Raw genomic sequence first — 27,044 nt, forward strand, 5'->3', positions numbered from 1 at the left:
CCTCCTTCCCTGCACCGAGTGCCGGACGCATCCAGCCGCTGGCACAGAACAACCCGCATTCATGGCTCGGCTTTACGAAGCCGGGCTTTGGACAGGAATTGGCGCACCGAGAGGCATTAGTGAGTAGACTGTGTGATGAGGATAGTGTTTTGGCCCCAAAATTAGAGAAAAACAAAATTTGTTGATTGGCAAAGGAGTGGCAGTAATGATTGGCAGATGATGGGCAGTGATTGGCAAATTTTTGATTTGTTGAAATTTGATGTGCAAAATTGGTAGTGAGCGATGGGCCCAGTGGGTAAGGGTGGCATCCCTGCCACCCTTCCCAAGGGGGGGCAAAGGAGCAATAGCTTATGGGGTTGATGGCAGTGAAAACTAGCCCGGGTGGGTTAGGATATTGATAGGGATCTAGCGAAGATGACATTAGGTAACGTTAAGTTTAGTTAGTGACTGATACCTGTAGTGGGGACGCAGGTAGATTAGTGTGGATTATAATGACGAGGGAGCGCAATAGTTTAAAGGGACGACTGGGAAGCGCAAGTTTCAGAGGGGAGTAGTTAGATGAGATGATGCCGTGTGTGTGAGAACTGGACAGGTGTGTGGAGCAGTGTATGAGTAGTGAGTGTTGTGGATCAGCGCGAATGCGCTTGGGGAGAGAAGGGTGCAGGTGGCACCAGGTGTGAGAGCACAGGTGTGCAAGTGCAGGTGTGTGGAGTGCTTGGAGTAAGTGGTACGGAGTGGTGTGCATGGTGCGAAGGTGTGAATGGGGGAAGAGTGGACCCCCATCACGGATACCCGGGGCGGGTAGTGTAAGTGTTAGGTAGAGGGTACAGGTAAATTGTGGTTGGATATTGGCATCTGTGGTGCGGGTGACAGAATGGTATTGTGGATGGGTGCATTCGTGTTGTGGAAATGGCTGGGCGTGTAGCCTGTTAGTGTGTGTAGTTGGTTGGGCACTCCACCACTGTGAGGATGTCGGCCAGGTGAGGCCGCAGGTGGGCTCTGGGAGCCGTTAGTGTCAGTGGAGCCCGAGGATCCGGAGGACGGACCCGGGTAGCCCAGTGCCAGAGAGGGCACCGAGTGGGGAGAGCGCCAGAGGGCCTTCCCCAGGTAGTTAGGTTAGGGTAGGGAGCAGGTAAGCTCGGAGGCAACTACAGTGGTGGAGGTGTGCAGGTGGGTAGACCCGCTGGGAGAGGTACACGCCACAGCCCAGAAATTGTGCGAGGGCACCGGGAGATGAATCGGGGGAGTGAGACCCCAAATTGAAAAGCACCACAGTTTGGTCAATGGGAATTGGTTTTTAGAACCCATAGTGTAAGTTGGCCAATGGATTGGCAGGGAAAGACCCCGGGTAATGTAAAGTTGTTAAAGTCATTTAGGAAATAGTTAGGATTGATGAACCTGTCGCACCATACGCAGCCACTTACCTGTGGTGATGATGATGACTCCACACCTGTGTTTTCTTTGTTCTCTGTGCAGGAAATGAGAATTGCTGTGTGGATTGGTGAGACGCATCACGACGTGGATGAGACATTGGGGTGATTCCATCTCTCCCTCCTTAGGAGGGACTGATGATGAATTGGTGATGGCAAATTATGATGTTGAGTTGGAGATGGCAAATTGTGATGAGAGTTGAAAATGGCAAATTTGATTGGTTAGGAGGGAGAGAAGACGAATTTGGTTTATGGGAGGAACGGGGAAGACAGTAGGGACGTTTGTTGATTTGTAAAGTAGATGTTTATGGGTAGTGTTGTGTTTTGTGGATACAGTAAGGGGTAAGGGAGGGGCCATGTAGGTTACCTGGTGGGGGGGGGGGGGGCGTACGGTAGGAACGTACCTGTCTCACCTGGTTCCCATGTGCCCCCAGTGTGCATCATCTTATATTGCATGCACTTTTGCGCCCTTACCACCTTACTCACTTGTTTCTTCTTTTGTCTCCCACCTCCGAGGATCTGGCTTTGGGGCAGAGAGAGAGGAGAGAGAGGTGCTGGCTCCGCAGTTGTGGGCCTGCACTTTCGCTGCTTGCTGCCGGGATCGATACACCATATGGACCGCAATGTTTGTGGCCACCCACCATGGACCGCAGTTCTTTTGCGGGCAAGCACCACCCATGGATGGACCTCTGGGTCAACGTGGCACCTATGCCATACAGGTGAACTACTAATAGTTGGCCCCCTGACGGCCACAATAAGGAAATGGACGCGGTTGGCGCCTTTCTTTATTTTCTAAGGAAGCCAGAACACCAAGTGCACCACACGAAGGCAAGACCAGCGGCAGAACATCGGCCGGCTGCGACACCACACCATGATTATTAAACATTTTATTGGTGCACCGGATGGTGCTGACTGTGTGATGGGTGGTGCTTTTGGTGCTTGGATGGGGTGCTCTGCACATTATTAAAGGCCGTAAGGCCACAGAGCACTCGTGGGTTGGTGTATCGATGCTGGCATGCGTGCTCTCTCTCTATGCATAACATCTGCATGTGTTCCTCCAAAAACAGGTCCTGGATCGTAGTGTAAATATCAGCGTAGTCTTGTGTAAATAATGCTCCCTACCGGCTGTATGTTTAGTTTGCGAATTCTTTCCGCGATTCGGTTATCCTGTGGGTGTGTTTCTGTGAGGAGAAGGGTGCAACGTCGCAGGGGGACATATTTACTCATTTGTGAATATCTGTAAAACTGTCGCACTCAGGGTAGAGTTAATAGTAGAGGGAACTACATCTGAGTGCCACACTAACGTAGGTAAAGATTTATCGGGTCGGGACGCCCCGAGGGTAGAGAAGGGTGCAATGTTGCGGATATGGGATTTGGCCTCCATATCCGCTTGTAAATATTCCCCTATTTCCCCAATACTCCCCAACTATCCCCAATCCCCCATTCCCTAGTCCCATTGTCTGTAAACAACACTCTGTAGAACCGACCTTCCCCTTTTTCCCCCATTAAATGTCGTGCCCAGGTCCACGGCATCTCACGTAGACAACTTTCGGACATCTTGCTAGTTATTCTTAGTTAAAGGACTCGTTTCCATTAATTCTGACTCTTCGTTGCACCAGAATGTGATTGTATGGCACCAGTAGTGAGTTTAGGACCTCCCCATACCTCCTCCCATCTTCCCCATGAAACAACAACAACAACAACTACAACAACAGCGCGCGGGGAGTGTGCGTCCTCACTTCGGCTTGGTTAGCCGCCATTGCCCAAGTGCTCCGGCGGGGTTACCACGAAGGGGCTGACTGTCGGCCCCTCGTCAAGGGCGGAGCCCGGTAACCCCCAGCACCCAATAAGAAGCGGCGGGCCGATTCCATCTGGGGCGGAGCTAACGAGCCGAGGGCGTGTCACTCCCCGCCGGATATACGCAGCCACTTACCGGACGTGATGTGAGATGCGCCCCCAGCTTGGAAGGAGAAGTCGCCACCTCCGAGCGCTGAGAGACCTCCCGCATCTCTGGACCGGACCGGGTCGATTCTGCCCCTGAGCCAAGGTGCACCTTGAGCCTCGACTACCTGCCCTTCCTTGCCATCAATCCCCGTGTGAGTCAGTCTTGTCCTGTTTATCTGTGGTCTGTCGGGGCTACTATAAGACCGTATTTAAGTGCCTACCTTCCTATGCTGTCTCTCTCGTCCTTGTAATCTAACGTTCCGAAATATTATAACCTCCTCCGGAGGTCTTGAGAACTGTACCCCTGGTGTCGTGTCATTTTAACCCAGCCGTTGTGTCCTTTCCTCAATTGATTTAGCGTAGCGCGACTCGGCCAACGTTCGAGTATAATCGGGTAAACTGTGCAGACGCGGTCATACCAAACCGCTCGGTAAACCAACATCCACAACCGCGTCTGTAACAATATATATATATATATATATATAATCGGGAGATTAAATCAGACGCGGACGTAGCTTCAGGACGTCGATCTTTAATTTTCGACAAGCTTTCGACCAACAAAGGTCTTCTTAGTCGTCCCCAAGTTCAACGGAATATAGTGTTGCGGTATTAGAACCCACACTTTTGTAAATAAATAATCACTTGTAAATATGACATTAAAGGTTAAAGGTAGCACCCTTAGTTAGGCCACAGCAACACGTAGGCCACCATAGGAACTCAGTTATTTCATTATTATGTGTTTTAGAAAAGGCCGTTTTTCCAATAGTTGAATCTGCGTTGCGTCAATCAAATAAGGAGTAGGCCCTTTCGTCCATTTTGCGATCTCTCTCTCCAAGCGCCGCCATTATGCGCCTTGTTAGCAGCGTTCGCTGCCATTGAGCTGAAGCTCGTTCAAACGACGCCATTAAACATGCGGTCAGGCCCGAGGAAAAGGGGGCGGGACGCCAAGAACAAGGTGTGGCCTGTCAACCAGCCGTCAAAGGCCTGGCCGGTAAGCCCTCGCCAACCAACCAGGGCTGAGGTGAGATCGCTGGTGGGCGTGGTTTTGGAGCGTGCGGAGTGATCTTGGCTTGCGTTATATAAGCACGAGCGCAAAGCCCTGTGACGGACTTGAACGGACTGGCACGGACTTCTTTTTTTGGTGGACATGATGAGAGTGCGCTGAGTGCATTGCAAAAGCCTATACGGAGCGCACATTGGCAAAGGAGGACTCACTCGCTGGCGCTGAATAGAGAACTTGAGAGAGAGAGAGCGTTTGACACGACCATACGTTTATTACGTACCGTACAAAGGACACGAGACCCCCCCCCCGCCCGCCCCCGCCATATGTAAGGTCTGGTCGCGTTCCAACTATGCGCGGAGCTGCCTGCCGGGTTTCGCCCGCGGGACCGGAGCCTGGACCCCATCGCCTGGACCATCCACCTGGACCTTCCATCTACCAGCTAGAATCCCCGTGTGAGTGTGTATGTTTGTCTGGGGTCATAAGTTAAGACTGTAATAAGACTGCCCTGTGTCCTGCTTCTTCTTCTTCTTCCTGTACATCCTTTTGTTTCCTCTTTCCTCCTGTATATTGGTTATAAATTACCTTGTTCTTTTTCTTGATTTTCCCTAATCCGATCGCATCCGTCCTTTCTTTCATTGGGTAAATGTGGCACGATTCGGAACCGCTAGAATCGGGTTTAGTCTCTTGGTTAATAGCTCGGATCGCGGGTCGCTAACCGCTCGGCATTATCCATCATATCCATGGTTCGAGCGGGCCTAGCAAACCCTACCTAACACCGCGCCGGGAAGGGCGTTATAAATTCCCAGGACTCAGGACGGCCAGCTAAAAAGACATGGGGATTAACCCCCCCCCCCCCACCCCCCTTGATAAGGGAAGCGCCGACCCCCGAGATCCGTAACAATTGCCGAGACGGGATGCCGTAACAATTGGTAGTCTGGAGTTGGGATTTGGAATCTGGGACTAAATTTAGTAGACAAAATTTTGGACACCAATTGTGCATATTGGCCGTAACAATTGGTGTCAGGAGTGGGATTTGAAGCCCGAACCAATTTTTTTTTTATTACCTGGAAAAAAATTGGTCAAAATTAAGAGTGGTCAAAATTTTTCATACCATCTAAATTTAAATCGTGCCATGGATAACCAAGGCGATCGGATGCCGGTAGGGGTAAATGAGGGGGTAGGGGAAGGGTTAGAGTCAACCCAGGACCCCAGTGAAGAAGTGGGAGAGATGGAGGAGGAAAGCAATGAGGATGCGGTAGAGGGTGTTGCAGGCGCACAAAATGGCGGCGCCTCGCACATGGCGACGAGGGCCGCGCCCGCTGCGCAAGTGGGAGGGATGAATATCCAGGACCTCATTGCGCAGCTGCAGGCAGCCATGCAAATGGGGTTGGGAAACCAAATTGAGCAATTGGGAAGTCAAATGGGGGGATTGAGAGACGGGTTGAGTAATCTGGAACATAGAATGGGGGAGCAATTGGGAAGTCAAATTGGGGGGTTAGAAAATAAATTGGGAGGATTAGAAGATAAATTAGGGGGCCAATTGGAGGACGTAAATGGCCAAGCCCAGGAAGTAAATGAGGGGTTAGCGAGGGACAAAGCCACGTATAAAATAAAAGCATTGGAGAGGGAAAGAGACCGCGAGTTGCATGGGAGAGGCACACGGGTACGCGACGAGGTAGCGCGGCTTGAGGAGCGCGGATTGAGCGAAGTGGAGCAAGGCACAGCCGGGTGGACCGGGGTAGAAATCGCGACCCGGGGGATAGAGAAGCCGACGACTGCAGAATTAGAAAATTTTATTTTATTAGCACCAGCGGTCGTCGAGGGAAAGGAAAATGAATTGATAATAGTGGAAATTGGGGTTGAAAAGACGGCGGAGTTAGTACATGAATTGGAGATTGAGATGGAATGTACTCAACATCTGAATTCGCATCATGATGCCGTGCTGCATAACCAGATGGAAAGTTTGCAGGTGGTGGAGGAGCGAAGAAGAGGAAGCGCCAAGGTGAGTAGGGTAGTATATGGCGCGAAAAGATTTGGCGCAAAAGTGTTTGGCGCGAAGGGATTTTTTGCGCGCTTGGGATCCCGGCGTAACCCGGGCGCTCGTAGAAGGTCCGTGGTGCGCTGTGTGAGTGGAAATGGCACGCATGTGAGAGAAAAGTGTGCGCCGGAGTGAGAGTGTGATACCGAGTGCGAGAGCGAATGCACATCAGAGTGTGATAGTGAGGGTGAGAGTGACACGGAGTGTGACTTGGTTGTGGAGCGTGTCCGGGGATGCACACCGGAGCGCGTGATTGGGTGTGCAAAAGAGTGCACACCCGTGGGTAAGGGTGCGCTGAGTGGGTGTGCAAGAGAGTGCACAACCGTGAGTGTTACAGAGTACGTAACGGAAGGAAGGTGTGTTATGGAGTGTGCGAGCGGCGAGTGGTGTGCACCTGAGTGTGGAGCGAAAGGGAATGCACGAGCGAGTGCAATGACGGAGTGTATGGAGTGTATGAGAGGCATTGGAGCGCCGGGTTTTGCGAGAGATAAAAGGAACGCGTGGTGTGAGCATGCGAGGGGAGCATCGATGCGAACCGGGACAGCACTTAGGCCGACGTATAGCCGACGCAAGCTCTCGGGGCGCGGTGTTCTTTGTGTGCTGCGGGGGCCGGCGGGGATCGTTGCCGCATCGCTCCTGCAAGGAGCGCCGTGCACGATCCGGGCTCCGCCCTGCACGGTCGGTGCCGTGTTTTGCCAGGCAAGGCGACCGGCCCGGTTCGAGGGGAGGGAGGAGGGTTCGGAGCGGCGCCCCTTTGCGGTGGCGGCGCTCCAGCCGGGGAAGGCTGGGCAACCGCGCATGGGAGCGAAAGGCCCTGCGTAGAGATGGTGCTTGGGGCCTTGGTCCGACAAAACCTCCTCCCCTGAGTCCGAATGCCGGACGGACTCAACCTGCAGACCTGACAGACCATCCGTATGCATTGCTCGGTTTTTCGAAACCGAGCAGTAAAAATGCATTCCTGCACGAGAGGCTCAGAGTAGTGGACGTATAGCGATAGTGATGGTAAATGGTATACGGTGTAGAGGGATGGTAGCTCTACCATCCCCCACATTCTTTTTGGGCAAAGGAGCTTTAGCATTTCTGGGGTTTGGCAGTACAAACTAGCCTGGGAGGGTTAGGATAATGTATAGGGATCTAGAAATGACTATAAGTGACCAAGATTTAAGTAGTGACATTGTACCTGTAGTGGGGACGTAGAGTAGAGTAGTTAGATGGATTATAATGACGGGGGATGTGCATAGTATAAGGGATGACAGGGAGAGCACTAATATTAGGGGAGATATATAGCCAGATGATGCTGTGTGCATGAGAATCTTGCTGGTGAGCTTGTTGAAATCGGGAATTGCGAATGGAGATTCCTGGTAGTGCTGAGCAAATGAGGCAATGCTCGAGAATGATGTGGGTGGAATAAATGGTCTGGAATGGATGGTGTGGAGTGAGTAGTGTGGAATACGTGGAGTGGAGCGCATGGTGCGAAGGAGTGGATGGGGGAAGGATGGACCCCTTCACGAATACCCGGGGAGGGTAGTTTAAAAGTAGGTAGCGGGAGTTGGTAAATTTTGGTGGATATTGACATCTGTGGTGCAGGTAGTGGAACGAAGTGTTTGATTGGGTGCATGAGTAGAGTGAAATGGCTGGGCGTGTGGCCTGTTAGTGAGTGTGGTTGGTTGAGCACTCCGCCACTGGTAGTCTGTCGGCCAGGTGAGGCCGCAGGTAGGCTCTGGGAGCCAGGTTAGAGTTCAGTGGGGCCCGAGGATCCAAGGGTAGGACCCGGGTTGCCCGATGCCAAGGACGGCAGTAGTGGGGTGAGAGCGCCAGGAGGGCCTTCCCCAAGGTAGGTTAGGGTGAGGAGCTAGGTAAGCTCAGGTGGCAACTACAGTGGCGGAGGTGTGCAGGTGAGCGGACCTGCTGTTGAGCCACACAACCCAGCCCCAAAATTGTGCGAGGGCACAGGGAGAAAAATCGGGGGAGTGAGACCCCAAATTGGAGAGCGCCACAGTATGTTCAATGGGAATTGGTTTCTAGAACCGCATTTTGCAATGATGGCCAATGGATTGGCAGGGCTAGACCCCGGGTAGAGTAAAGAGAGTTAATGTCATTTAGAAGGATAGTTGGGAGAAAATCTCTTCGCACCATCCGCATCCGCTCACTGAGGTGACAGAACTCCACACCATGTCTTGGCAGATATTTGGAGAATGTAAGACGCATCATGACGGAGTGTGACATTGTGTTGAAATTCCATCCCTTCCTTCTTGGGACGGATTGATGACGGATTTGGTTTAGGGGAGATATGGGGGACAAGATGTTAGCGACGAATTTGTAAATTTGTAGATTGTGTAAATACGGGGTAGGGGCAAGGGTAGAGTAGGTGACATGGGGGGGGGTGACGAACGCTAGGGACGAGCTTTCTCGGCTCGCTCACCTGCGCCCCTCACCTTGCATTGCCTTGTTTTTTATGTGTACCCTTGCGCCCCTGACCGCTGATCCGCTTGTCCTTCCTTCCCCACTCATGGACCATTGTTCTTTTGTGCCCGAGGGGAGTGTGCAGGTGACCGCAGTTGTGCGCCCGCACCTTTGCTGCCTCCTGCCTGCACTGATGCACCATATGGACCACACGTTCTGTGGCCTGGCACCACATATGGACCATACGTTCTGTGGCCTGGCACCACTTATGGACCACACGTTCTGTGGCCTGGCATCTCTGCTGGGACCGACCATGGTTGCCAGCGGTATCTGGCTTGCGGACCACTGATTTTAAAGTGGCACCGATGCCATGCAGGTGGACCACCTGAGTTGCAGGTGGACCACCTGTGTACCCTTGCGCCCCTGCCCGCTGAGTTGGCCCTGCTGGGCCATATCAATAATAAAAAGCGGACGCGGTGTGTGCCCTTTTATTATTAAAATAACATCAAGCAAGAAGATCAGGCAAGAAACATCGGCCCAGCAGAGCAGAGAAGAAGAAGACGTCATAATTTTATTCTTTTAAAAATGTGATGACTGTGCATTTCTGGTGCTTTTGGTGCATTTTTTTTTTGCTTTTATGGTGCATTTTAATTGGGTACATATGGTATAGTGTATCGGTGCAGTGCATGGCAATGGCATTTTCCCCTTATCAAAAACATCTTCTCTTTTCCCACAAAAGACAGGTCCTGGGTTGCAGTTTGTAAATAATTAGTGTTTTGTAAATAATGCTCCCCACCGACTAAATGTTTAGTTTGAAGACAATTCCGCAATTCGGTTAATTGTGGGCGTGAGCAGTTAGATAGGATGCAATGCAGCAGGTGGTGTTCTTCTCTCCCGCCACAGATGTCCTGGTACTAGTCATAGCAAACTATGACCTACTGCTGAGGAATACATCCATTTCCATGGCCTCTGGAATACTTCAAATAGAGCCACTGTGGACAGCTCTAGGGGTCGAAAGAGCAAAGGCGTTGCCAGCCTTTCATGCTTTCACAGGGGCAGACAACACTGGGAGGTTCTCTCGAATAGGCAAAGCAACCTGGCTGCATGTCTACCTCAAAGCAAGTGAAGATGTCATAGACACCATGCGAATGCTTTCAGATGCAACTGAAGTGACGGAGGACATGTTGTCCACACTAGCTAACTTTGTATGCGCTGCTTACTCTCCAAATGGCATCCACATCGACAGCATCCCCGAACTACGATGGTATCTCTTTTGCAAACACATGGCAGAAAGTGACAGGCTTCCTCCTACTCTTGGAGCTCTCAAGCAGCACATCCTTAGAGTCCATATCCAAGCCAGAGTGTGGGGTCAGGGAAGCATTGCTCAACAGGATCCTCAGCTGAATCCCCTGCAAAACGGCTTTTACAAAGACACGGATGGACAAGTGAAACCAACCACAACTGAGGAGCCTCCAGCCCCCAAGGCCATCATTCAAATGGTTAGATGTCAGTGCAAAACAGACTGTTCTTCATCTAGATTCTAGATGTTCCTGCAGAACAAACAACTTGGCTTGTACAGACCTTTGTCAGTGTGACATCCAGTGCCAAAATGATGAGGACTCTCAAGATGTGATGAACGAAAGCGATGATGAGGATGATGATGACTTTACTCAATGATGACTCAAAGCTCTGTTCTCTTTAGAAGGTGAGTTACATCAGTTTTACGGCGGCCAGTTTGAAAAATCCAAGATGGCCGCCACATAGGAGCTCTATGGTCATGTCTAGCTTATCGAACTTGTTACCATTGGATTCGGGGCTCTTGGAAATGTATGTTTAGCCGTTAGAATCAAAGCTTTATGTTGTTTAGAAGCTGAGATATTGAGAAACATCAAGTTTACAGCGGCCAGTTTGAAAAATCCAAGATGGCCGCCACATAGGAGCTCTATGGTCATGTCTAGCTTATCGAACTTGTTACCATTGGATTCGGGGCCCTTGAAAATGTATGTTTAGCCGTTAGAATCAAAGCTTTATGTTGTTTAGAAGCTGAGATATTGAGAAACATCAAGTTTACGGCGGCCAGTTTGAAAAATCCAAGATGGCCGCCACATAGGAGCTCTATGGTCATGTCTAGCTTATCGAACTTGTTACCATTGGATTCGGGGCCCTTGAAAATGTATGTTTAGCCGTTAGAATCAAAGCTCTATGTTATTTAGAAGCTGAGATATTGAGAAAAATTAGTTCTACGGCTGCAATTTTGAAAATCCAAGATGGCCGCCATACAGGAGTCTGTGCAAATAGCAACATTGGTTTTCTGACTGACTATACAATATAGTTTCCAAAAATATATCGTTTTCCAAATCCCCCAAAAATTCCAACGAAATTACATAGTGAACCTGACTATATGGCGGATCTTCTTTATACGCGTGAGGAGTAGTGGAGGTTTTCCCACGTCCCTGCGCGGGAAAACACGCCTTGGTGCGAATCCGCGTTCACCACAACGTCGACGCAAGCGAACAGGCCCGAGCTCCGTCCTGTTCCACGCTCCACAAAGCACCGAGGTCTCTCAGGCGCATACAGCCGTCATGAAGTCAGCACCAACGAACCAGGGAAAGGATGCGTTCGCTCCTCCAAGCAGCCAAGACAAAGAGAAAGATGTGTCTGCCCACAATGAATGTCCCACCGCAAGAGACAAGAGAAGAACGAATGCGTCCGCTCGCAATCACATCCACGAAGCCAGAGCCTAGAAAATGCCACTGTTCGCTTCAAATGTCCGAACCAAGAGCAAGCAAATTTGCAACTGCACGCTATCAAGGCCAGCCCCGGAGAGAGAGAGAGAGATATCGGCTCTTTCGCCTTTTCGTTCACGGTCCTCGAATCTTCTATCTGACGTCACCCGCCCGCTCCAATCAGCGAGTGGCATCTCATCGCTCCATCGCCCGGAGCAATCATCACCCTTCGGGGGCAGGGCTTCATGGCCCTGCCAGCTTGGTGTTGCGTTGACTCGGCTGGCAGTGCCAGCGATGGTGTTCAATGTCCGAATCCTGGTGGCTTTTATTTATTGTTATAATTGCGCGCCAATCGCTTGGCTGGTAGTGTGTGTAGTGTAGTGTCATAAGGAACAAAGGAAAAATCACAGAGGCAATTGTTACATATTTATGTGAATGTAGGTGAATTACTATTCAGGTCTTTGCTTATCAATGTGGACTCGATTAAAGGTTGTTGTGATTAAAGGGTCAGGAGCCCTTCTGGGAAAAAGGAGACCGGAAACGGAAGAAGAAAAGACACAAGGTCCTGGAGAAGCGACGATTCTTCTTCTTCCTCGCCAAGCTCGGACGCGAGCGGTATCGATTGAGCAACGTAACAGAATCGGCGTTAAAAGCCCGTCTGGCGAGAGGAGTTACCGGGACGTGTAACTACCCTTTGACACGTCAAGTCGCCGTGGGTTCGTGCACGGAACCAAGCAGCTGGCACAGTTCGCCTCACCGTCTACAAGGCCGCGTACGGGTCGCACCTTGGGCCGCGCGCGCTGGGCAAGCCGCGTGTTGCTTTGCCTGCTTTGCTGTACCCGCTTTGCTTGGCCAGGAGGTGCGCGCTGCAGCCGTTGTTCCCGGTACGGGACGTGCCCGGTGAAAGCACGTCAGGGAGACCGCCCACGTGCGGAGATCGAACTACCGGAGTACGGAGACATTGAGAGAGACATTGACCATGGAGGGAGTCGGGAGTGGGGCTCACGTGAGGAATGTATAAGATGGCCATCTTAGAGTTATTATAGATGAGTTTACATCTTTGTACTATTGATTGCTGATTGTGGATGGTTGTTGATTGCTCGGGGAATATATCATTGATTATTCCGGATCCTTGGTGTGGGGTTTCTTATGGATTGGAATTCAGATTTATGCGTTACGAAAGAGCATAAATAATAGATCTTTCTGGCGGAGTTCCTCTCACGGTCCGGGGGTCACCGAGACCAGGTAGTCACCGGGAGGACCACGTAACACAATTTACACACAGGGGGTTTATTTACCCTTAAACCCGACCTAATTAACATAGCCCCATCCCCTCGCCATGGGGACAAAGATACGCTCTTACCGGGCACAGGGAGCTGACTTAAGTTACATGAGGGTTTCTTCTTCTTCATGACAGTCGGAGCACACTACCTATACAATCCTACCTGGCCCTAAGGTATTTCATTGCCTACCCCCCATAAAAGTAACAATATCACTTTGGCCCCATCTCAAAATGGGGAAAAATCACTCTATCATATTTTTAAAATCTCATATCCAGATCAGGATTTTCACCAAAATCGAATCATTTAGTGCTTGTCACACACCCAACCTCTCCACCAAATTTCGTCTGAATCCGACAATAACCTTTTGAGAAATCCGGTTCCCAGACAAACAGATAAACAAACAGGAGTAAAAACACAACCTCCATCCACCTTCAGTGGCGGAAGTAATTATAGTATCTGGGCTGGTGCTTCTGCCTCACACCTAGCTCGGCTTCACACTGCAGAAACCAAGGCTTTCAGAATCATTGGTATCTCCCACGATGAACCAGATTCTGAGGGCCTTTCACTATCTCACCGCAAGCAGGTTGGTGGTCTTTCTGTCTTCTACCGCCTCCTTTCCGGCCTACCTCCCCCTGCTCTGTCTGTGCTCTATCTGTGCTCTGTCCCCAAAATATTCCTGCAGGATGCACAAGATCCGTCAGCAACCCTCTTTGGTGAAACTGCCAAAACCAAGACTCTCTGCTTAACTTCACTCTTTCATTCCTCTTTTTTACCAGCTTTGGAACAAACTCCCTCACTCTCTTCAATCCCACTCCTCCCTCCAGGTCTATAAAACAGCTGTTCACCATCATCTCTTATCTTCCCCTATCCAAAACCTTGATCTTTTCTACCCCCGTTAATACACTCCAAATCCACCTCCTTCAAATTCCGTTTTCTTTCATCAAAGTCCCTGTAATGTCCATATTATTTATCCCGTGTACCCCGCCCCAGTCCCCTCCGTTCCACAGATCTCCTGATGTCCCTGTTCCCTTCTGTTGTGCTTCCCTCTCTCTCCCCCTTTTGTCTCCCGTTCCCTATATTATATGTTCTATGTATTCGCGCTTACACAAGCCTAGACTTGGTATATAAAAAATAGTACCCAGATCCAGATCCTGATCTTCACCAAAATCGAATCAATTCGTCCTTGTCACACACCCAACCTGTCCACCAAATTATATTTGAATCCATCCATAACCTTTTGAGATACCCTGCACATAAACAAACAAACAGACAGACAGACAGACAGACAAAATAAATCCACTTTAGGTGGCAGAGGTAAAGGACCAGGAATGCAGTCTGTGAAAGACACAGAACCACCCAATGCTAACGGCTGTCACAGCTGCTACTCTGGTAACCGCAGCCTGTCAGTTAACTGCACTGCAAGGTTATTACGCACACAAAACCCCATTTACATGCCATGCCCATTCTATCTCACCTCACATAATGGGACTTTGAATGCAATGAAACGCGTTCCTTCCATACGCCTCCCAATGCTTGAATAATTCGTCCATCTGGATAGGCACAGCAGATGAAATAATGAAGGCAACAAATCGGTGGCAAAAACTGTCAGTTGTATTATACAGAATTTTAAAAATGTAAGTTTCGCAACTAAATGTTAATCCCAGATACATGCTCTGTGGCCTTGCGGCCCTCTACGTCTGCTGGCCTGCCTGCGTATGTTCTTCAACTTGTAACATTTTATTACTGTTTTCCCTTAATATCCAAAATAACCTCTGCCCAGCTATAAAAACTGTCATTCTGGTGTTTCACAGGCAGGGTGATTCTTTCAATATGTGTGCCGTCCCTCGGATGCATGTTAAATGGGTGTCCACCAGCATTAGTTGGTGGACATTAAATATCCCACAGTGTGCTTTGCAAAGAGTTGACAAGCTATCGCCGACAACATGAACAAATTCCAAATTCCTGCCCTGACTTCCTGCGTCGCAGTGGCGACCCATCCAGTATTAAAACCAGAGCCAAGAAACTACTTCGGCAGAACAGATATTCTAAATAGAACAAGGTACATGATTATTAACCGAAGGATTTCCAGTAAAGAGAGATTAAAAGCCAAAGCGACCAAGCCAAATGGGGAAACCAAGCCAATGCGACCTGTTGGAAGACTCGCAAAGAAAGCTCGAGCATTTATTTACCACAATTTATACCCATGGAAGAAAGTTACGGTCCAACATGAGAATGAAGACCTAAACATGATGAAGCAATGTTTAGGGCAATGCGACTGTCGCCAATATTCCTCCACATAGTCCCACAACTGGTAGATTCCCTCGGTCACTGTCCTAAATATAAACAAGTTTGAAATCCCTTCAGCTGTTTTAAAGCATCACATTTTCACCAACCATGACAGGTTTCAGATTGATCGGTGAAGCGATTTCATAGAAGGGATTTTTTAAATATCGGCTTTCAAGCTGTTATAGCTGCCATACCACATGACAATGACCTTAAACATGTATACTCTGCATATCCATGGGTAGGGGATCACGTTTGTGAAGTCTCGTGTTGATCAGATGAAGTTCGTTTTTCTATCCAACATGGCTACCAAACCACGTGACTGACAACATCATTTTCAAACTATATGCAAATGTGGTGTTACATGATATTTGTAAAATTTCACATCGATAGGGTAAGCGGGTTCAGAGATATAATTATTTAATATTTTCCTTCAATCCAATATGGCTGCCACACCATGTGACCAATGATGTTTTCGTGATCATCTTTTAACCACCATGCCTAGTCAATGACACACGTAAAGTTTTGAGTCAATCAATTGGGTTCTTTGGGAAAAGGTGTTTTTTTAAGGTTGTAGGTTAAATCCAATATTGCTGCCAAACCATGTGACCGATGATGTCATAAATTTAATATTACAATACAAATGGGTCATAGATCATGTGCATGCAATTTCAGATATTTAGGATAAGTAATTCGATTAAAACAGTTTTGGCTGGTATACCATTTCGTCTATAGTAGGAGACCAGCCTGTAGGTCCCGTGACCAAATTCTGGGAACAAAGGTTTGAAAGTGTTTTTGTGTTCCCTGATGAATACCGAACAATTTTGACTTGGGCTGCCCCCTTGAAAATGTCAGGCATTTCCGGGAAGGGTCAACAAAGGTCAAACAGGGGTCAAAATTCAAATATATTCCAATCGTGTCGATATGCATATCAAATTACTCGTCTAGTCATGAGGATTCCAAAAATGTATAGTTTGTTATACCTCCGACCTTAAATGAGGGCGCTATGGTCAAAAACGTCGAAAGGTCAACGCACTTTTGACTGGTGGTCAAATTCACCAACACAGTTAACATTGTCCGATTCTAATGATTTTAGTGTCTAATAATATGTTTTCTGACATGGCAAATTCAAATAAGCAACTTTTAAAAGTAAAGGTGGTTACCATAACCTTGAAATTTCAAAATGGCTGCTAAAAAGTTAACATAAATTAGCCAAAAACAACAATTTTTTTCCCAAACCCATGGATAAGAAATTATTAAATGTTTGTCACCGAAACGTCACGAACAATTGAAACACTCCATTTTTAAAACAAATAATGATTTTTAATTATGTGTATCATTTTTCTTTAGAGCACATGTTCGATATAATATTGTGTACCATATAAAGTGTATAGGTAAATGATGATGATGGGCTGTGAATATCTGGTAGTCATTTGTTCTGTTTCATGACGTCCACATACTAGTAATTTTTACAAACATTTCTTCTGTGTATTGATGTAAAGTAAATATGATTAGGATCCCCATAGGATCAAGACTAACATCTGCTCTGTATTTTTATATTTTAGATCTTCTGGGAACAATGTCAGCACCAAAGTCAACACCAGTACTGAAGCCTCAACCAAACAGAAAAAGAAAACGAGAGGAAATATCTGGACTGTGTATTTTGTGTAATGAACAATGCGATGAAGATAAAAGCAACATTTCTCCTGAAGCATGGGAACGCATGAAGGGCAAAGCATAAGATTGGAAAGGGTTGCATAAATTTGGAACTGTTTATGATTCAGTCAATTGGGATGCAGGACCGAATGGTGTCTATTTTCATAAGGCATGCAGGACTGCATTGGCAGCTCAACGTGGACTTCAACAAGCATTAAGAAAAAGAGATCAGGAACAGAAACAACAAACAGTGGACACACAAGAAACGCATGCAAAATACCAGCAGCAAGCTGGACGATCTTCACGTAGCACAGGTCTCCTTCATGAAAAGAATCTGTGCATTTGGTGTATGAAACCAGAAGACTTGAAAAATTCCAAAACATTATGTATTATCCAACAGTTGAATGCGTGGAACACCTTCAAGTCACATACAATACACTTGGAAGATGACCAGATGAGAGAAAGAATTTTAACTGTCATAGCTTCTACCCCTGATCCCTTTGCGTCAGAAATACGCTATCATCGTTCCTGCTGGATGAAGTATGTGAAGCCTCACTACAAACATTCTGATTCATCTGGTGACCGAATGCACTTACAGAACGTGCGACTTACAGAGGTTAGACAGATGTTTTTTAGGCATGTCCATACAGTTGTGCTGGAGATGAATGAGCCAAGAACATTACAGGGTCTTCTGGTTGATTATAACCAAATGAGTGCAAACTTTGGTTTTGAAACTGTGATGAAAACCAGCACTATAAAACAAATGCTTCAAAATGAATTCAAAGACAACATTGGATTCCATGATCGTTTCAACAAGAACCAGAGCACAATTGTCTATGATGCATCTGCTGGTGGAAGTTACATTGAAGCAGCCATTTTTTCTTGGGGAATAAGTGATGAACAGTTACTAAACAATGTTGCAAGGCATCTGAGAAAGAAGTTTACAGAAGAAGTGGGTTTATCTTGGCCTCTCCGTGTTGATGAGCTTGAAAATATTGAAGAACCCCATGAACTTTTGCGCCAACTTTTGACATGGCTCAAGGATCCTGATTCCAATGACTTTACTGAAGCATGTCATGATCCACAAATTGCTGCTTTGGCATCCCTCTTGTTTTCGTTCATCACCGGCAAACGCACATCCTTCCAAACAAAGTTATCAGTGACTCTTCATGGATTAACTCAGAGTCGTGAAATCATTGACATCTTGAAAAAATTTGCTCTTGGAATAAGTTACAAAGATGTTCTTGCTCTGTATGAAGCTTGGGCCATGGATGATATCAAAGCAAATGTTGCTTGTCCTGACGAGTTAGCAGATGGTTTTCCAGGAACAGGTATCCTAGATAATGATGACTTCAAAGATGATACATTGACAGGGGCCGATACATCTCACCGGACCAATGTTATGTTTGTACAACCTGATGATGTTACATCAATGGACTCAGAGGAGGGTCGTCCTATACTTCAATTGACCAAGTCTGAAGATTTGAAAGATTTAAGTACTTTACAACACAAGATTCATCCTTACAAAACAGTCAAACGTGGCCAGCCAGCAGTTCGTCAGGAAATTGATATCTCACTTCAAACAAGTGATGAGCAAAGAAAGCGAGGTGTTATGCACGTGTTGGCCCGTCTGGATATTGCAGGGCAGAACATACCAGCTGATGAACAGAAAGTTGGAAGTTTCACTGGGTTCCAGGCTAATATCCATGAGTATGTGGTGAAAAGTACAGCATACTATTTTCTGACATTTCCAAAGCCACCTCAGAAGTCAGTGGTTCACGAGATTATGTGTCGCATGGTCACCGCAGCCGAGTGCAAGTCAATGCCATTTATTCAGCTGGTAGGCGACCAACCAGTCTATGCCCTTATTGTCCAGCTGAAAAATGAGAATCCTGAGAAATTTCAACTTATCCTTCCATTCTTGGGTCCATTCCACGCTCACATTTCCTTCATATCGGCGATAAACAAGCAGTTCCATGGCTCAGGTTTATCTGAAATTCTTGTGGCAGCCGATATAATTTCAGAAGGATCAATTGACCAAGCACTTCGTGGTAAACACTACAACAGAGGCATAAGGTGCCTTTCACTTATGTATGAGGTGCTCATTCGCAGGATTATTTTTTGCGGGGTCAGCGAGGGACTGAAGCTATCATCGGAGCTCAAATCAAAGTTGGAAGTTCTTAGAAGTCCACCCAATAGCTCAAAAGAACAATTACAGGCCATCGCAGATGATTTCCTGATGGATGCAGAGTTCAAGTCCTTTGTAGAAAGAGCATTTGAGAGTGTTGGGAAATCAGACAGCCCTATGGAAAGGTTCTGGTTGAGCTTTATGGAAATGGTTGAAATACTGATCATGAACATATATGCCCTGAGGACACAGGATTGGGATTCATTCAAAGCATCCCTCCGAATGATGATGCCATGGCTGCGGATATACGACAATGAAAGATACAGCAGATGCCTTGTAGAATTCTGGCTTGAGATTAGCAGTCTCCCCAAAGAAAAAGAGAGGTACATGTGAGATGGCCTATTCACGCAATCAATGACTGGGAAACCGTACTCGTGCTTACCCCTGGATCTCTGGATAGAAATGACCATGAATAAAGGGTCGAAGATGAAAGCAGGTTGGAAGCGCATCTTAAAAAATGAAAAGATGTTGTTGACTCACACAAGAACCGTCAACTCTGTGAATAGAGTTAGAAGTTCACTACATGCATTGGCAAACCTCACCAAATCATCTGAAGGTCACAGAGAGAACTCCACAACGAGGTTGTTGCTGGATGAGCACGGTGTACAAGATCTAGACAATTGCATCACGGAATTTGATTGTGACCCATTCGACCTTACACAGCCTATCTTGAGGTCGCTCCAGTCAGGAATGGTCGCATCAGATGCACTTGTCAAAGACTTTGACTCAGCACATGAGGATGGGGAGACTCTAGTGCAATCATTCTTCAAAGAGCGCAAGTTCTCTGGTGATAAACAGTTTGATGCAACCATACACAGAAACAGCAGACACAGCTTCAGCAAACCAGCAGTTATCAAAGACGCATCAAAACAGAAGGTCACAAAAACAGATGCTATGGAAAACAAAGCCATGGCCGAGATCATCACTTTGGCACAAGAGTTAGATGATGGTCTAGTGCTATCTGAAGTCATGGAATACCGCGTGACAGAAGAGTGTCTCCCCATCTTCAATGTAAATGGAACAATGCGCAAAGGGCAAAAATGTAAACTGGCACAAAAGTTCAACTTTATTGAACTGGAGTTCCGGGATAGATACATTGCACTAGTAGATATGGGGTTCATTTGGAGGCTATCAACCCCGTCTGCTGAGGATAGAGAGAAGCAAGACGAAAGTGCTTATACATGGGGCGATTATGCTGCTAAAATGTTTAACCTTGTTGTCCAACGCCATCCTACGGCTTCCCAGATAATATTTGTAAATGACCCATATGATCTACAACACAGCATCAAAGATAGTGAACATGAAAGGCGAACAGGTGAATTGCCTTTTGTTGGTGGGACCAGGAATATTTTCATCAAGAGAAATGATGAACTGCCATCCCCTAGGCACTTCAACAACATGTTCAAGAACCCAGGAAACAAAATTCGTCTGCAGCAATTTCTCCCAGGTGATTGGCTAACTCGAGCTCGAGCGAGCCATAATGTGCTACGTTATGGCAAAAAATATGGATCTAAAGATGAAAGAAAAAAAAACCTATGTGGTGTGAATGGCAATGTTACTCGCTGAAATGTGAAAAAACTGAATTACGTGCGAACGCATAACTGTGAGATTATGGCGGCAAGGTTGGAACATCACGTGATCGCTCTGAGCGAATCAGCACGCTGCTCTGCCACCGGCTGAGATTACGTGTATAATGTTCCTCGCTGAAATGCGCTGAGGTAAATATGAATAAAAAATATGGATCTCGTCAAATATTTTTAGGTAGGCCATGTTCTTCCCAGGCTCAATGGCCATGTCTATGCCAAATATCAAGCACGTGAGCCTCTCCGTTTAGGAGTCTATCAGTAACATTACACACACACACACACACACACACACACACACACACACACACACACACACACACACACACACACACACACACACACACACACACACACACACACACACACACACACACACACACACACACACACACACACACACACACACTTTTATATATATATAGATATCAATCTGGCACGGGTACAAGAGGCCCAATCACAAGAGATATCAAAAACCCTCCCTCTGGTTCATCTATTAGATACACACTAAAGGGGGTTTGGAGTGGTTAAATTGAGAAAAACAAAAATGACAAAAGGAAGATGATACAAGAAAAAGGTGATGGAGAACTTTGTAAACTTTGTTTGGAATAGGCAACAACAAGCCGAGGTTGGAACGGATGGTCATGCCAATTGCACCACACAGCAACTACTCTCCTGGTGTTCTTCACGGGCTAACAGCAAATACTGAAGACATTTACCTATCGGGAACAGTGTTTTTCATTCTTCTGATGTTGCTATCTTTTCCTCCACCACCACCAGACACGCTCCGTGAAAATAAGAATCGGCTCACGTCACCCGGAAGTGCTGTGACTTTTATTCGTGAAGAAAACCTCTCGAGGAAAAGGAAAACGTTCATTTCTCTTTCAACATTTCTGAAAAGCTTACAGAAACGACAGTTATGAGTAATGACACGATAAGTAAATTAAATATAAAAACAACATCGACTCAGTTCAAATTTATACGTTAACGTGGATCGTGAAGCGTTCAAAGCACCGTCCGGCGGAAGTAACTACTCCTCAATAAAATGACTGATTTTACATTTGCGCAAAGTAAGATTTTATTTTGGGATTTGCTTTAGTCATCTTTAGTACAATTGCATTGTGGATATCCATAACGGCTTTATACCGCATTCATTTTATCGATAAAAAAACATCCATGATCTATATATACCACTTATCACTATCCATAATACTAGTACCCGACTCCAGTTACTCATTTTCCAACATCTGGGGTGTGTAACGTCAGTAAGCAACTTGCTAACACTTTCCAAACCAGTCGTTCCGTATCAATCGCTTTGCAAGCCGCTCGGAAAGTGTAGCAAGCGATTAAGAGAGGTGATTCGTTTTGTTAGCAAAAATGGCCGCCGTGGTCGGATTCAAACTACGACAATCAATGAAATCCTCAGAGGCATACCCCTGTTATGTGTACTGTACAGTAATATTAATGAAACGTGCATTTCATACTTTTATTGTTACTTCTGCTTTTCATCATAACTCTTTAAGATCTACAAACATACAATACGCATACGCCCTCCACCCCACTCCCCCCCAAAAAAGAATGCACAATGGTAAAGTCCATAGATAAGCTTGGCTGGGCATTCCTCCTCCTTGTCTCCTTTATTTATCTTCCTTTCCCTCTTCCTCGTACTCTGTAGCAGTTACTAACACAATTAATTAGTTTGGGGAAGTTGTCATAAGAGTATCGAGTAAAACTGAAACCGACGGCTCGGATAGCATTGCCTGTTTACACGGAGACCTCCGCCATGTTGCTAGCCCGAGAGCTCCGTTCCGTTGGAGACTTGGAGTGCTTGCTTGAGCGCTTTGAATCAACGGAACGTACCACCCACTGCTCCACCCACGTATCACCTCATGGCTCCTTCATTGCGAAAGGTTAATGGCCGTCCGTTCAGCTGTATTATCTTATCCGTTTATGATCGAGGAACAACTTCATTATTTTTTTGTTATATTTTGAACACGAATCAGAACATGAATAGAAAAACAAATCTCTCTTTTTACACTTTTACTGTACGTTATCGCTGAATTTGCCCCGATTGCGCATGCGCAGAGAGGAGTCAGCTATGACTAATACTAATACTCATACTCATAGTAATACTAATAATAGTGGTGAGACTGATATTAATGATAATAATAATGTAATGACGAATAATTGTGAGATAATAATAATAATATAATAATCTATATTATAATAGCCGTAGATGATTCTGTCTGTCTGTCTGTCTATCTGTTGGGTGTCTGTCCGGGGTGTGGCTTACTCGGTTTGCAGAGTAGCTCCACCCATAGCTCCACCCATTCTGGGAGTGGCTATAAACAAATATCCACCATTTTATTAACTCGCATAGCTTTGAGTCCTGTTTTGTAGGCCCGTGGTGTCTTGCTCTCCCCCAGTTTTATTTCAAATCAAATTCGATAAATCATTTCATTTTTCACAGTCGCTAACATAGTTTTAGACTCGGTTGAAAAAAAACGGGAAGAAAATCCGATGAAAGTTGCCGTTTATAGAACGAAATGAATTCTCAAAGGCCTGTAACTTCAAGGCCATTGAGTCTCTCTCACGCCTTTATCTCCAATCTAACTCACCATATGATTTCATTTTTATCGATGGTTTTACTTTTAGACTCGGTGTCAGCAATAATTGAGAACAATCCACACACGCGGGAAAATGCAGAGATATATTTTTTAAAATCGCGTCATGGTGTATCATACACCACCCAACATGACACCGCCGGCAATGTGTCGATATATATTAAAAATTCGCTTTTGCTTTTCCGTTATGATATATTACTATTTCGTTTGATGATAGTCGTCACAAAAACGTCAACAATGATGCCGACATATATTTCTTCGTTTTTATTTCATTCAACATATTAGCCGGAAGTAAAATATGTTTCAGGAAATTACCGAGAGATATTTCTTCGTTTTTTTTATTAGTTATGTGCGCATACACTTTAAATAGGTTTATTTGAAATCTTTAATTTTCCACAAACATTCCACACACGCGGGAAAATGCAGAGATATATTTTTTAAAATCGCGTCATGGTGTATCATACACCGCCCAACATGACACCGACGGCAATGTGTCGATATCTATTTTAAATTCGATATATCATTTCATTTTTCACAGTCGCTAACATAGTTTTAGACTCGGTTGAAAAAAAACGAGAAGAAAATCCGATGAAAGTTGCCGTTTATAGAACGAAATGAATTCTCAAATGCCTGTAACTTCAAGGCCATTGAGTCTCTCTCACGCCTTTATCTCCAATCTAACTCACCATATGATTTCATTTTTATCGATGGTTTTAGAGTCGGTGTCAGCAATAATTGAGAACATTCCACACACGCGGGAAAATGCAGATATATTTTTTAAAATCGCGTCATGGTGTATCATACACCGCCTAACATGACACCGACGGCAACGTGTCGATACATATTAAAAATTCGATATATCATTTCATTTTTCACAGTCGCTAACATAGTTTTCGACTCGGTTGAAAAAAAACGGGAAGGAAATCCAATGAAAGTTGCCGTTTATAGAACGAAATGAATTCTCAAACGCCTGTAACTTCAACTTCAAGGCCATTGAGTCTCTCTCACGCCTTTATCTCCAATCTAACTCACCATATGATTTCATTTTTATCGATGGTTTTGGACTCGGTGTCAGCAATAATTGAGAACATTCCACACACGCGGGAAAATGCAGAGATATATTTTTAAAAATCGCGTCATGGTGTATCATACACCGCCCAACATGATTGCTTTTCCGTTAAGATATATTACTTTTTCGTTTGATGACAGTCGTCACAAAAACGTCAACAATGATGCCGACATATATTTCTTAGTTTTTATTTAATTCAACATTATTAGCCGGAAGTAAAATATGTTTCAGGAAATTACCGAGAGATATTTCTTCGTTTTTTAAAATTAGTTATGTGCGAATACACTTTAAATAGGTTTATTTGAAATCTTTAATTTTCCACAATATAATTTACTTGCCATTTATCATTTGATGATTACGAGACAAATTCCTCTTGAGGATCGTGACAATTCATGCGCTGCGTGGAAACTTCTATTTCCAAAATGAATGAGACGATCGATGAAGAACGCAGACTTGAACAGGATGCAGCAAGAAAACGAATGAGACGGGCGAACGAGTCCATCGACGAACGTCAATGCAAACTTGCGGGGTCACCCGTGGGAATCCCACGGGCATGGATGTGTGTGACATTTCGACATATTGAGTTAGATGCTGCACATTCATTTTTACAAAATGGTTACTGGCAAGTCATCAGATCCAGAAATGGTGTAAAAACCACCGTTTAGAGGCCATTTTTCCCCGCAAAGCGGGGGTTGGCCTTTTCGGGGACCGTGGTAGTTGTTGTTTTTTTGTCCCCTTTTTGAAGCAATGTTTTACGGCCGGATGCCCTTCCTGACGCCAACCCTTTTTGCCGCCTTCAACGACAAACAGGGAATTACCAGTGAACTGGTACTCAATTAGCCGACCTCGGAAGGATGACAGGCTGAGTCAACCCCCCTGGCATTAATTCGGCGATCGACCGAGATTCGAACCCAGGATCCTAAGCCGGCACCCTAGCCGCTAGCCCAACACCAGAAATGGTGTCATGAACACAATTTATTTACGCACAAGCACAAAAGCAAGACGGGCCGATTTCCGATTCCGACGGGCCGACGGGCGAGACGGGCCGATTTCCGATTCCGACGGGCCGATTTGGAGCAAGAAAAAGAACGAGACGGGAGAAAAAGGAGAGAAACGAGACGGGGAAAGCCGATTGGAGAGGCGAGTGAGGCGCGATTGGAGAGGAGTGTGAGGCGCGATTGGAGAGGAGTGTGAGGCACGATTGGAGAGGAGTGTGAGGCGTGATTGGAGAGGAGTGTGAGGCACGATTGGAGAGGAGTGATTGGAGGGGAGTGTGAGGCACGATTGGAGAGGAGTGTGAGGCACGATTGGAGAGGAGTGTGAGGCGCGATTGGAGAGGAGTGTGAGGCGCGATTGGAGAGGAGTGTGAGGCGCGATTGGAGAGGCGTGTGAAGGATTGCAGAGGAGAGGAGTGTGAGGGATTGGAGAGGTGAGGGATTGGAAAGGAGAGGGATGTGAGGGTTTGGAGAGGAGAGGAGTGCTAGGTGGAGAGAGGAGAGTGTCAGGTGGAGACAGGAGAGTGTCAGGTGGAGACAGGAGAGTGTCAGGTGGAGAGGAGTGAGGGGTCACATATTATGTGAAATAACTAAATTCACACCATTTCTGGATCTGATGACTTGCCAGTAACCATTTTGTAAAAATGAATGTGCAGCATATAACTCAATATGTCGAAATGTCACACACATCCATGCCCGTGGGATTCCCACGGGTGACCCCGCTAGTAATAATATAATAAGACTAATAATAATAATATAATAATATATAAGACTATAATATAATAATTATTATATAATAACATAGCAAGACTAATAATAATATATTATGAATAATATAATAAGACTAATAATATTATAAGAAGGCTAATATAGTAAGGGCATTTTATGAGATATTTCACAAATCTGTTAACTAAATTGTTACCAAAAAATTTCTTCACCAATATGTTTGTAAAGGTGTGTAATAACATGTGTTAAAATGTTGAAGTTCAACTCCCGTGGGAAACCCAGAAAAAAAGCTGTTGAATTCGGGTACCGAAAAATTATTTTCGCCGGTTGACAAAAAATTATTCGGGTACCTCCTCCATCCGCCGGTTGACATCAGACAGGTGACTGAGGGTGAGCACCCAGCATTTGTGGCCAGAAAAACTGTTTCTCATTCTTCCTCTGCTCAGTCCACCTTGTGACTTGGCTGCCTTCATTAATGTCTGCTCAATGCAAATGTCACACCATGTGCCGGACCACTCATGACTTGAGTAACGGACAACGTGGTTCCCGTGGGCAGTGAGACGTTCTAAGGTGTCTTTGTAAGCAGGCAAAGTTTCTAGTTCCTTCATGAGTTGACAGTACAGCCGTGCGCCCTTGGCATACTGATGATGGCCTGCAGCGGCAAAGATGTGAAGCATCTTGGTAACAATGCAGGACAGATGCCCATTGTGGTCTGCAAGTCGCTCGGTTCTGATAAAGACCTTGATCACATCTACCATGTGGTGGTACTCCACCCAGAGTGCAGGTGTTCTTCCTCCTTTTGCGAGTCGTTTGAAGGTTTCTTCAAACCTTTGCTCAAACACTGGCACTACTGGGTCTGAGTGTCTGGCTCCCATCTTCCCATCAGCCACCTTCTCCATGAAGGTCTTCATGTCACCACGCTTCTCCTCAGTGAAGGCAAGTTTCATGATGTGTTGATAGATGGCTGCATCGATGAGGAGGTGAACACGGATTGCCTTGTCAAAACATCCTCCATCCATGATGTGGTTGGCTGTCGTACTTCCAGGATAGATCAACTGGATCACATCTAGTAGTCCAGAATCTTCCATGATGT

General features: G+C 46.1%; 1 protein-coding gene across 4 annotated transcripts in view; it reads right to left on the reverse strand.

Annotated features, from left to right (window-relative positions):
• Positions 1–22,442, reverse strand: part of DUSP11 (dual specificity phosphatase 11) — a 56,575-nt gene extending 34,133 nt beyond the window's left edge. The window contains exons 1-2 of one of the 4 annotated variants that reach the window (XM_078766784.1): positions 22,298–22,442; positions 14,302–14,377 (exon numbers count right to left, since the gene is read on the reverse strand). In XM_078766784.1, coding sequence (XP_078622910.1) covers positions 14,302–14,346 — 45 coding nt within the window. In that variant the 5' untranslated portion in view covers positions 14,347–14,377; positions 22,298–22,442. Of the gene's footprint in view, positions 1–14,301; positions 14,378–21,256 lie in introns of all 4 variants that reach the window. The other 3 variants (XM_068132568.2, XM_068132567.2, XM_068132566.2) reach the window with 3 other exon arrangements.
• Positions 22,443–27,044: the final 4,602 nt, after the last annotated feature.

This window comes from Myxine glutinosa, chromosome 12, assembly GCF_964187855.1.
Source record: "Myxine glutinosa chromosome 12, kmMyxGlut1.1, whole genome shotgun sequence".
Classification (NCBI taxonomy): domain Eukaryota; kingdom Metazoa; phylum Chordata; class Myxini; order Myxiniformes; family Myxinidae; genus Myxine; species Myxine glutinosa.